General features: G+C 51.9%; 2 protein-coding genes across 4 annotated transcripts; one reads left to right on the top strand and one right to left on the bottom strand.

The window, feature by feature from the left end:
• Positions 1 to 115: 115 nt before the first annotated feature.
• MZT2B (mitotic spindle organizing protein 2B) lies at positions 116 to 4,811 on the top strand. Of its 2 annotated transcripts, XM_081113422.1 has the most exons (4): positions 178 to 743; positions 1,022 to 1,170; positions 2,022 to 2,201; positions 4,559 to 4,811. In XM_081113422.1, the coding sequence occupies exons 1-4, from the start codon at positions 574 to 576 to the stop codon at positions 4,714 to 4,716; spliced, it is 657 nt and encodes a 218-aa protein (XP_080969548.1). In that variant the 5' UTR covers positions 178 to 573; the 3' UTR covers positions 4,717 to 4,811. The 2 variants fall into 2 exon arrangements, with proteins under 2 accessions (XP_080969547.1, XP_080969548.1); XM_081113421.1 differs by lacking the exon at positions 2,022 to 2,201 and having other exon boundaries at positions 116 to 743.
• An 899-nt stretch (positions 4,812 to 5,710) lies between these two features.
• On the bottom strand, positions 5,711 to 10,380 carry LOC308534833 (tubulin alpha-3 chain-like). 2 transcript variants are annotated; one of them, XM_081113419.1, is made up of 4 exons: positions 9,918 to 10,380; positions 8,892 to 9,040; positions 7,942 to 8,622; positions 5,711 to 6,125 (listed from the first exon to the last, which is right to left on the bottom strand). In XM_081113419.1, exons 1-4 carry the CDS (start codon positions 10,036 to 10,038, stop codon positions 5,829 to 5,831), a joined length of 1,248 nt encoding a protein of 415 aa, XP_080969545.1. In that variant the 5' UTR covers positions 10,039 to 10,380; the 3' UTR covers positions 5,711 to 5,828. The 2 variants fall into 2 exon arrangements, with proteins under 2 accessions (XP_080969545.1, XP_080969546.1); XM_081113420.1 differs by having other exon boundaries at positions 5,729 to 6,125; positions 7,942 to 8,477; positions 9,918 to 10,210.
• Between the last annotated feature and the right edge of the window lie 1,455 nt (positions 10,381 to 11,835).

Below are 11,835 nucleotides of genomic sequence, written 5' to 3'. Positions count from 1 at the left end.
GACACTAGGGCCTCAAAAGGCGCGTGCGCAAAGCGAAGGCTGGCGGGTTTTAGGGGTTTCCCGGGTGTAAGTGCGTGCGCAGGGGAGGCCTGAGCTCACGCGCTGTAAGCGAGACGAGGAGAGCGCGTGCGCGTAAGGAGAGGCTGTTAAGTAGGGCCCTCGGGGCGCGCCCCCATCGGGGCCAGGGGCCATTATACACTGTGCACTGACGGCCCTTCGTCCCGCAGGCATTTATTTACTGAGCGCCCACTGTATGTCAGGCACTGCGCTGGATGTTGCTCCTTAAGCGAGAACGACACATGCAACCTAGCAGGGAAGTCCTGATCGCCAAGGAGCGGGTCTCTTTGGCCTGCCACGGTATCCACCACGCCTAACACACCGCCCGGCACGTAAATGTGGATCGAATGAAGGAGGAAAGACGGGCTGATCCCTGCCCTCCAGTGTAGGGCTGTCCGGAGGCCAGACGGTGACGCTGCAGGGAGAGAACAGCCGGCGGGGCCAGTAGAGGGCGCCGTGGGAGCGCCCGGCGGGGCGGGACCGAGTGGGGCGCGCAGCTTCCCGCAGGCCCCGCAGATGGCGACGCCGGGCGCTGGACCCGGGCCCGGGCCGGGGCCATCCCCGGGGCTGGAGGCAGCGCTACAGAAGCTCGTGCTGCGGCGGAAGAAAGTGCTGAGTGCGGAGGAGATGGAGCTGTACGAGCTGGCGCAGGCGGCGGGCGGCGCCATGGATCCCGACGTGTTCAAGTGAGCGGGCGCGGGTGGAGGCTGCGCGCTGGTCCGAGCCCCAGACTACCCGGCTCTTAGCCCCCGCCAGGCCACTGATCTGTGTATTAGAGCCTCCCGTCCTTCCCGCGACCCTCTGGGGGCTCAGAGTAGAGTCGGGACCTTGACAAAGGTGGCCCTCCTGGACCTAGTGCCAGTCTGGTAGCCATGCCCGCCCCGGTCTCGCCCGAGCAGACGGGCGGGGGGGCGGGGAGGGGGGACCAGTAGGGCTCACTGCGCACCGCATCTGATCTCACCAGGATCCTGGTGGACCTGCTGAAGCTGAACGTCGCGCCCCTCGCAGTCTTCCAGATGCTCAAATCCATGTGTGCCGGGCAGAGGCTGGCGAGCGAGCCCCAGGATCCTGCTGCTGTGTCCCTGCCTACATCGAATGTGCCTGAGACCCGAGGTGAGCTGGGGTGCTCTCTGCCCCTGTGACCCAGGCGGCGGGGTGGCAGGGGCCAGGAGGTGGGCAGTGCCCGACACAGTGGGCTAAACCCTCAGTGGTCTGGCCTTTCTGTAGGTCGTCTCCCATGGCCCACTGGACCCAACCTAGCGCTCTCCCATTTGGTGCGGTCCCCAGCTTTGGCTTCAGTGCTAGCCTTGAGAGAGCAGGTCTGGATCAGATGGAGGCAGAATGGGTGCCCCAACGTGGCCCAAGCAGGCTAGGCCTCATCTGACCCAGCCTCTTCTCACCTCCTACCTCCATACCACAAATACAGGGACAAGACTGCTTTGGTTCCTGTTCTCATGGTGTGTACACTCTCCAGGGAAGTGCTCAGGGAGTGGGCAAGCAGAGAGGCTTTCCTACAACCCCCTCCCCTGAACCCACCTCACCCAGCTCCAGATCCTGCCCAGGAGTCAGTGTGGCAGTCCTGGCTGCCCTGGGCACTCAGGGTGCAGAGGCTTGAGTGGCAGAGCACTGGGCTCAGGCTTGAGGGGCCTCCTCACGCTCAAGGATTATGAACAGGTGCTGGTGATGAGAATGTCAAGGCAGAGCTCCCTGTGTCACTTCTGCCCCTGATGACTGCCAGAAACCCTCTGTCATGCAGCAGAACCTCCTGGGCTGGCTCCTTGGCCAGAACACTCAGGCACTTACAGGCATCCTGAGAAGCAGCTGACACTGGAGTGGAGGCAGGCTGGCCCCTTTGGGTGGGAGTGCCAGGGCCCTAGGCACTCAGCCCCTTTCCTGAGAGGCACTGGGCTTCCTCACTGACCCATGCTCCACCTGCTCTCTTTGTGTCTCTCTCTGACCTGCAGAGGCCTCCTTTCTCTTTGCCAAGAACTGTAGCCCCCCTGCAAGGGCCTCCTTTTCCTCAGCCCTGCGGCCTGCGGCCTCTCCGGTTCTGCACCACAGCCCGGCTGCCACGCACTCGCCTCTCTCTCCAGGGCCCCCCGGTTCCCTCCGGTTCTCTTGCTGCCTGTTCTCTCCTTTTGCAGGTTGCATTTATTGGTTTATCTCTGGGGGTGGTTGTGCTCTCTTGTTTCCATGGAAACTGCTGTGGCCCAAGAAAGCCAGCACAGCTTCTAGCTGCAAGGGCAGGGTCCTGCTGGCCATCTCTGCCACGCAGCTTAGAGACTGATGACACAATTTCATGGTTTATTAAGAGACAACCTGCAGTACCCCTAACCCCCCAGAGACTAACTCTGCTGGGTGAGACTTGTGCTCTACAGAGGTGCCCCTGCCCCAGAGGAGAAGAGGCTGAGGGGCAGGGAAGATGCTACAGAAGACCTAATTCTGCTTGGCCTGGCCTGGGAGGTGCTATGGCGTCCGAGCTGGGCACTAGCATGTTGGGAGATGCTGTGGGGTGGCGGGGCTCATAGGGATACTTGCACACTGACCAGAATATTGGCATTTGTACCAAAGAAAATGTGGATGACAGTTCTCTTTGTATCTGTTTTTTGTGAGTCACTGGCCTTGTCAGATTTAAAGGCAGGCTGAGTTGACTCAGCTTCACCCCACGACATGCTCCTGTCTGCTCCCCCTCGGCCCTGGGTAACCTGTTATTACCTCTCTGTTGAATCAAGTGCACACAAGCACTTGAGTGTGAAGACCAGGGAGGCGAGGGAGAGGAATCCTGAACTGTCCAAGTTCCAGAGGAAGAACCAATGTAACCCTCCCCACCACACCGGGCAGCAAAGACCCCACTCTCTGAGGAAGTACTTTCCAGAAATTCTCTTAAGGGCTGTCATAGCCCTGCAGGGATCCTGGGAAGAACTTAGTTGTCAGTCTTGGAGAGCATGGAAAGCGAGTCTGATGTTCTATAGAAGCCAGGATCTGCAGTTTCAAAGGCAGGTGCCTCTAAAAACAGAAATGATTTAACAGGCCCCTAAGAAACTTTGTTGCATCTTTTCTCCAACAACTCATAATTTCCCTAAGGCAGGCTATTTGACCCTGAACCCTGAAGGAGAGTAGGGGTCAAGCAGGAGACAGGAATGCTGGTCAGAGCCCACAGGGCAGACCTTGGCTGAAGCTGGCCCAGAATAGAGGGCTGAACTGGTGAGTGAGCCTGGTCCACCAGTACATTTTGTCCCCTGGAGGGTCCTCTTAGTCTTCCTGATGCTGTCAACATTCGGAGCTCAGAGAAGTCAACCATCTTACCTAATAATAGACAAACATGTAAATTGACCGTACCTTCGCTACATTAACCAGCCAATCAGGAGAGTACGCAAATTAACCCAACAAAGATGGCGGTTAATTTGCATATGTAGGCTCCAAGTGGGAACGAAGCCTGACAGCCCCGGGGCTGGAGCAGCGAAGCCTGAAGGCTCCGGGCCCGGCTCCAGCCAGTGCGAAGGCCTGGGTCCCAGGTGCCAGAGGCAAACCGGTGCCAGCAGCCAAGGGAAGGGAAGGCCTATTGCACGAATCTCTTCATGCAACGGACCTCTAGTTTAAAATAAAACTCTAAAGTAAGCAAATTACTAATCAAGGAACAGACCAGTGTCTCCATCCAAGTGTGACTACCTAGTGGTCAGGGCAAGTCTCGAGCAGTCAAGCCTCTGCAGGACCCATCCTGAGTGAACCTGAGAGCAAGAAGCTTGACCACTGGATGTTTGCAGGACACTGAGGGAGGGAGGAAAACAGGAGAAAGAGCTTCCAAGATCCAAGTTCAAAAGCCTGACTTCATCATCTGTTGATGACGCCTGTGCTTCCAGTGTTGTCTGATGGGCTGAAACATGGATAATCCAGAGAAGAGGAGAGTGCCTTGGGGGGACAATGAGGTAGCAGCTCTACTGATAGTGAGCCCTCCTTGCTGCTGGCAGTGGTAGCTAACCACAAAAGCTTCCTAAGGCAGGAGTCATGAAGCTGAACTTCCCTGCCCTAAACTGACCATCGACACTCCCACCCCACCCCTTCATTCTAGGACACCCTCCAGGGTCTCCTGCACTCTGCCAAAGCAGTCTTTGGCATTTGTAGGCAGTCTTTGAGCTTCAGAACCCTGGGCTGAGACAGGGTCCCCGGCTGAAAGTACTGTGCTAGAAACATATTAGATGTAATGTTGCTCAAGAAACAGAGATGGCCCTTGCTGGTATGGCTCATGGACTAAAGGGTCCCAGGTTTGATCCGACCAAGGGCACATGCCCAGGTTGCAGGCTCGGTCCCCAGTAGGGGGTGTAAAGGAGGCAGCCGATCAATGATTCTCTCTGATCATTGATGTTTCTATCTGTCTCTCCCTCTCTCTTCCTTTCTGAAATCAATACATTTAAAAAGATTAAAAAAATAAAGAAACACAGAGATGCACTGTGATTGTGGAGTTTGTCCTGGTTCCTGATGATTGTTTTCTGTGTCTGCTCAGGGAGAAACAAAAGCAGCACTGCTCTTGGTGGAGGCCCCACTCTGGCAGAACGAAGCTGCCGGGAAGGATCCAGCCAGAGGATGCCCCGACAGCCCAGTGCTACTAGGTTGCCCAAGGGGGCAGGGCCTGGGAAGAGCCCCACTCGGAGCAGTACCTGAGCCAAGCAGACCACCTGCTATGAGCTCCACCAGCCTCCTAGCAAAGGTTATGCATGAATTCCCCCAGTTGATAATAAACCTTTTTTTAAAAAATTCATGGTCTATTCAAGATGTTTTCTATCACATTTTCAATATATTAAAGCACAAATATTTAGAATTAGTTCTGTTGCTCATCCTGGTTGTGCTACAGCTGAACTAACCAAGTGACTTAAACTAGTGACTTCACCCTCATGGCCTCATTTCAACATGTTTTGCTTGAGACCATTCTTAGGGTGCTCAGGTGCAACGGGAGCCGGGGTTTAAAGTACGGAGGGGGTAACACTGTCAAGTTACCACAGACAGGACAGGAATGAATTTTTAGAGCTTCTAATCTTCTGTGGGTCATGCATGCCATTGAAGAATCCAATAAAACCTCTTACCCCCAAAGTGCCCTGGCCTTACACATGTGACCCAGAGTTTTAGGGATTCTGTGGACACCCTCCCCCCCTTCCATGGGCTTCAGATTTTAAAACTCCAGTTCTGCCCGGCTGGTGTTGCTCAATGGTTGAGCATCGACCTATGAACCAGAAGGTCCCAGTTCGATTCCCAGTTAGGGCACATGCCCGGGTTGTGGGCTCCGTCCCCAATGGGGGGCGTGCAGAAGGCAGCTGATCAATGATTCTCTCTCATTACTGATGTTTCTATCTCTCCCTCTCCCTGCCTCTCTGAAACCAGTAAAAATATATTTAAAACTCCAGTTCCAAGCTTTTGTACTTTAGTTTCCACGTCCCATCAGTGGACAGGCCTGAAAAATGGCAAATTCAATGGAAAAATCTAACTCAATTTTCCTAGACTTGAGTAAATGTTAATGCTTTGAAATCTTGGATTGGAAATATTGACTGTTTCCCCAAAGTTCTATCATGTAAGCAGTAGCTCCTACAGGTGTGGGTAGTGCTGCACCCACCCAAAACACAACACCCTGTAGCCCAGACCAGGCCTGGCAGGCTATCCACTCCTGTGGGCAGACAGGTTTGACACAGAAACTTTAATAACCAACAACTTGAAACCAGTAGAGCTGAGGGGTGACAAGAGAGAACAGAAGAGAGGTAGACCCGCCAGCTGCACGCTCCCATTCAGTATTCTTCCCCTTCTTCAGCCTCAGCTTCCACGGAATCCACGCCCACCTCTTCATAATCTTTCTCCAGAGCTGCCAGGTCCTCCCGGGCCTCGGAGAACTCCCCTTCCTCCATGCCCTCCCCCACATACCAGTGCACAAAGGCTCGCTTTGCATACATGAGATCGAACTTATGGTCGAGGCGGGCCCAGGCCTCGGCGATGGCGGTGGTGTTGCTCAGCATGCACACAGCCCGCTGCACCTTGGCCAGGTCTCCTCCAGGGACGACGGTGGGGGGCTGGTAGTTGATGCCCACCTGCCAGAGAAGGGGAAAAAAGCGCTGTGTGAAGCTTCCTTCAAACCCAGAAATGGTGGCTACTTTCCCAGAAACGGAAGGCAGGTAGGCACCCTCTGGAGACCTGACAGAAGGCTTAGTTCAATCTGCAGTCTCTGAGCCCTTCTTTGTGCCAGGCAAGAAGGTGATGGTTTCCAGACAAGGAAAGACAAGTGTCCAGAGCCGCTACGCTGGCTCAGTCCCAGCTGCCTGAGGGGCTGCCCAGCAACTATGCCATGTGATAGGCACTGTGGTGATTCAACTGTCTTCCTTCTGAGGAAGGACACCGTCCTGGATTCTTCATAGGTTACTTTCTCCATAGGCTTCAAGAGGAGAACTGATCTCCATGGGGGAAGCCTTTCTCACCTAGTACACAACCGTGATGGTATTGCAAGGGAAGATCATAGTCCTGCTTTCCCACCAAATAATCAGTGTGTGTATAGCAGAGTGACAGGTACACTGCAGGAGGACCTAGAACCACTGCAGGTGATCTGTGTGTGTGCTAAGTCGGGGGGAGGTGTGACATTCCAGGGCTTGGACCAAGGGGAGGCATTCCAGGCTTCAGGGGAGAGAGGGCCAGAGGTATTGGCAGCAGAATGCAAACAGGGTCAGCTAGAGTTAGGGTCAGCAAACTTTGTCTATAAAGGGTGAGACAGTATGTACTCTATGCTGGATGGGCCATGCACTCTGTCACAGCCACTCAATTATGTCTTTGTAGCACAAAAGCAGCCACAACAATAGGCCCCTGAATGAGTGTGGCTGTGTTCAGGTTAAACTTTACATAGTCAGGCACTTGTCCACCAACCACACTGATCCCTGAACTAGAGGAAGAGAACCCAGTGTAGGAAGTCCTAGTTAAGAACACAGCACAGGCTCTGGCTGGGTGGCTCAGTTGGTTGGAACGTCATCCCATACACCAAAAGGTGGTGGGTTCGATTCCCAGTCAGGGCACATATCCGGGTTGCAGGTTCGAACCCTGGTTGGAGAATGTGTGGGAGGCAACCAATCTCACATCGATGTTTCTCTCACTCTAAAATCCTCCCCCCCGACGTCCTGCAAAAGAAGAACCCAGCACAGCAGGCCCACTAGAAGCAGCTGAGGGTCTGAGCCAGAGGAGGCAGCATGAGAAGCAAGGGAAACACAGATCCCGGAGGGAAAGAGTAGACAGGGTTCAGTAATCAAGGACAGAACAAAGCTGAAAACGACGGCAAGGTTTTGTCTCTGTATCAAATGGAAGGCTGGTACAAACTGGGGTTTTAGGCAAATTCAGGCCAGAATTTCTAGGCTTAGTGAGAGAAATAAAAGGCTGTTGCCTTTTTTTTTTTCCCAACAAAGATATTCATAATAATTTTTCACTAAATCAAATACTTCATAGGACATTTAAATTTAGTTTAATTTCTACATACCTATGGAATCAAGTGGGATTTAATGACACCAAAAGTAATATCCCAATTTCAAATATTAACATGAAGTACCAAAATGCCCAGAGACTTCTTATTATAAGAAAAAAATATCTTATTTCTCAGGCTAATAAACATTTCCCACACTAATTCCACCACCTGAACAGGGGAACAGAGACCCTTCAGAAAATTTCAGGTTCTATTAAAAAATATTCTTGCGCCACAGATAAACAGTGTGATGACTCAGGAGGGAAATTAAAAAGACACCACTGGATAAATGATCACTCTGGTACACTAACTGATGACCAAGAACGGGGTATTCTCCACAAGGGCAGCATCCCTTCGCAGGGTCTGCTGCATGCTGAAAGGTAAAACCACTCGTCATCACCCAGTCCTACCTTAAATCCCGTTGGGCACCAATCCACAAACTGGATGGTGCGCTTGGTCTTGATGGTGGCAATGGCCGCATTGACATCTTTCGGGACCACGTCCCCCCGGTACAACATGCAGCAGGCCATGTACTTGCCATGGCGAGGGTCACACTTGACCATCTGGTTGGCAGGCTCAAAGCAGGCGTTGGTGATCTCAGCCACGGACAGCTGCTCATGGTAGGCCTTCTCAGCTGAGATGACTGGGGCGTAGGTGGCCAGGGGGAAGTGGATGCGGGGGTACGGGACCAGGTTGGTCTGGAATTCCGTCAAGTCCACGTTCAGGGCCCCATCAAAGCGCAGGGAAGCCGTGATGGAGGACACGATCTGCCCAATCAGACGATTGAGGTTGGTGTACGTGGGCCGCTCAATGTCCAGGTTGCGCCGACATATGTCATAGATGGCTTCGTTGTCCACCATGAAGGCACAGTCGGAATGCTCCAGGGTCGTGTGGGTGGTCAAGATGGAGTTGTAGGGCTCCACCACGGCCGTGGACACCTGGGGGGCTGGGTAAATGGCAAATTCTAGCTTGGACTTCTTGCCGTAGTCGACCGAGAGCCGTTCCATAAGCAGAGATGCAAACCCAGAACCGGTGCCGCCCCCGAAGCTGTGGAAGATGAGGAAGCCCTGCAGCCCCGTGCACAGATCCGCCTGAGAGAAAGCAGAGACCGTGAGCAATGCCTTTCGAAGCCACACCGCCAACCTCCCACAAGCCTAGGTCACTTCTCTTTGACTCCACAAGGTTAAATGGATCCCAGTCACCCCAGGTAACATGCATTCCACTGAAGGGGAGGCAAAGCAGACACACAGATGTACGGATGGATGCACCGCAGCCACACCGGGAAGGAGGACCATAGGTTCATGATTCTGCCTTGGGTTTTGCCCAAACGACCCTGGAAGGCTTCCCAGCACCTTCTTACCAACTTGCGGATCCGGTCCAGGACCAGGTCAACAATCTCCTTGCCGATGGTGTAGTGGCCTCTGGCGTAATTATTGGCTGCATCTTCCTTCCCGGTGATCAGTTGCTCAGGGTGGAAGAGCTGCCTGTAGGTCCCTGTGCGCACTTCATCTACAGAGAGGACACATGTGCCATGGTCTTTAAGGATGATTTTTAACTCACCAGCATGAACAGATTGGGGGACCGTTCAATTGTATCAAGCACATGCTGTTCCTTGCAGGTGAACAGCATCAGTGTATCACAGGGAGGCCCTACGTAATACACAGAGCACATCTGCAATCTATGGCTCTAGGGAGGTAAACTCAACTCACAGCACAAATACCAGCTTGACCGGTTCCCAAAGAAGAGAACAGAGTGCTCACCCCTGCACACAAGACTACATGTGCATATTTCTTTCACACCAAATGGTATAATTTTAAAAATGGTTCATACTGGACAGTCACTAGGTCAGTGTGCTTTTTGCCAGGCAGTCCTATCAGGGCACCTGTGTGGCCTGGTCTCAGACTTTAGGGTGACATCTGTCATCTCTGGGTGACCACTGACAGGTCTGTCTTTGCAGCTCTCCTCAGGCTTCTAATCTGGAGGGACCCAAGGAATGTTCTCTATTTACCTTTCTGTGTCTGAGATGCAGGTTAAGACTCTTGTGCACCAGCTGAGAGAGTGCACAGCATTAAGAAAGAATGAGTGCCAAGTGCCCTGCAGGCAGGATCGACAGATGCCTGGGCTGAGGCAGTCATGAATGAATGAATCTGTTATAAGCCCAGCTTACTCCTGGCAAAGCCTTTTCTGTATGTTAGGTTTTTCTAAATCAGGAGCCCAAGCCCCACATTTCAAGCACTAACCTTTCAGTTTCTTGCCTAACATGGTCACGGCTTACCTGTGTGTCCATCCATCCTTTCTGCAGAGGAATTCCAAGGAGCACCCTCAGAGATTTAGTGAAGCTCTCCCAGCCTCCCTGGAAAGCCACCCTGCTTGCCCGAGTACTTACCAACCACGGTGGGCTCCAGGTCCACAAACACTGCTCTGGGCACATGCTTGCCAGCCCCAGTCTCGCTGAAGAACGTGTTGAACGAGTCGTCCCCACCGCCAATGGTTTTGTCACTCGGCATTTGCCCGTCAGGCTGAATGCCATGTTCAAGGCAGTATAATTCCCAGCAGGCATTGCCGATCTGGACCCCGGCCTGTCCCACGTGGATAGAAATGCACTCGCGCTGGGAAACAGAACATACATGTGAGGCCCCTGCCCCACCATCTCACAGCCATTGTCACTATATGGCATACAAATAAAACCTGATCCGTAAATTCGGAGTCATATATCCCTTAATGACAGGAATGCATTCTGAGGAATGCACCATTAGGCAATGTCTCGTCATTGTTTGATCATCATAGCGTGCCCTTACACAAACCTACTACACACCTAATTATATGGCACAGCCGACTGCTCTTAGGCTATAAACCTATTACTGTATTGAATACTGTAGGTAATTATAGCACAATGCTAAGTATTTGTGTATCTAAACACAAAAAAGTACAGTAAAAATACAGTATAAAATATAAGAAATGGTACACCTGTATAGGGCACTTATCCTGAATGAAGCTTGCAGTCCTGGAAGGGAGTGAGTGGTGAGTGAATGTGAAGGCCTAGGACATCACTGTCCCCGACTGCAAACTTTATGAACACTGTCACCCTCCTCCTTCCTTCCGACAGGGTCAGAGACAGAACATCGAAGCTGTCAATGATGATGCCCCATATACAGGGATGTGGATCGAATGGAAACCTCAAGGAGAAACTGGCTGGGTAAGGCAATGAACACCATAATAGGGACTGTCAGGAGGAAGTAAAAGGTGGCTGGAGGATGAGTAGGAATAAGAAATCAATGTCGAGACATAAAGGAACACAGGGCACTGTCATGGCAATGTGGCTGTAGCTATGGCGTGTTGGAGCAGCGGTCAGATTAAGGAGCTTTCTGACATTCATGAGAAGAGACGATATTTAACATGGAGAGGGTGTGAAACGGAGCACTCACCGTTTCATTTTGTAAATCTGTTGCTGGTTCTGTTGACCCTATTTGGCACAAAATGCTCCCGCTGGCATTGAATTGGTGGAAGAAATAAAACTTACTAGTATCTATGCTTTACAACATCATTGTCTGAAAATATGTCCAAACTATAGGGACGGGCTGGCACCACACTACCACAGAAAGTTTTTACCATAAACCCTCAATTTTGTGGACCTCAATTTAAAGGAACGTCGGGAATAACGGACAAAATTTCAGGTCCGTTTGTCATGTGAAAAGTAACACATTGTTAATTTTAAAATGCTTTTAACCAAGATTTGCTTATAACTAAATCAACAGGGGTTTCTGTTATGAATTCATTGACATTTTTAACAAATTTTAGCGAATAGGCCATATGTTGAAAAAAACCACTGCAGCAATTTCGCCAACATAAATATCACATATCTAACAACAGGGTGGCGAAGGGGGGTGGGGGGGGCTAGAAGGGGTCAATGCAATACTTTCAACAATAAAGATTAAAAAGTTATTACGACTCTACAACTACAGCCTACATATTTAAACCCAAGAGTCGCCGCTGGTAAGCGTGATCACAGCATGTCTCCCGCAGTAACTGGTTCCATGGCCCCCAGGCATGACTTGCTACAGCAGGTTTGTGTGTTTTTTAAAAATATATTTTATTGATTTTTTACAGAGAGGAAGGGAGAGGGATAGAGAGTTAGAAACATTGATGGGAGAGAAACATCGATCAGCTGCCTCCTGCACACCCCCTGCTGGGGATGGTACATGCCCTTGACCAGAATCGAACCCGGGACCTTTCAGTCCGCAGGCCGACGCTTTATCCAGAGAGCCAAACCCAGGGTGGGGGGTGGGGGTGGGTAGGGTGTCCAA

Source organism: Myotis nattereri, assembly GCF_964212035.1.
Source record: "Myotis nattereri genome assembly, chromosome: 19".
Lineage (NCBI taxonomy): Eukaryota > Metazoa > Chordata > Mammalia > Chiroptera > Vespertilionidae > Myotis > Myotis nattereri.
This window is presented reverse-complemented; position numbering and strand designations above follow the sequence as displayed.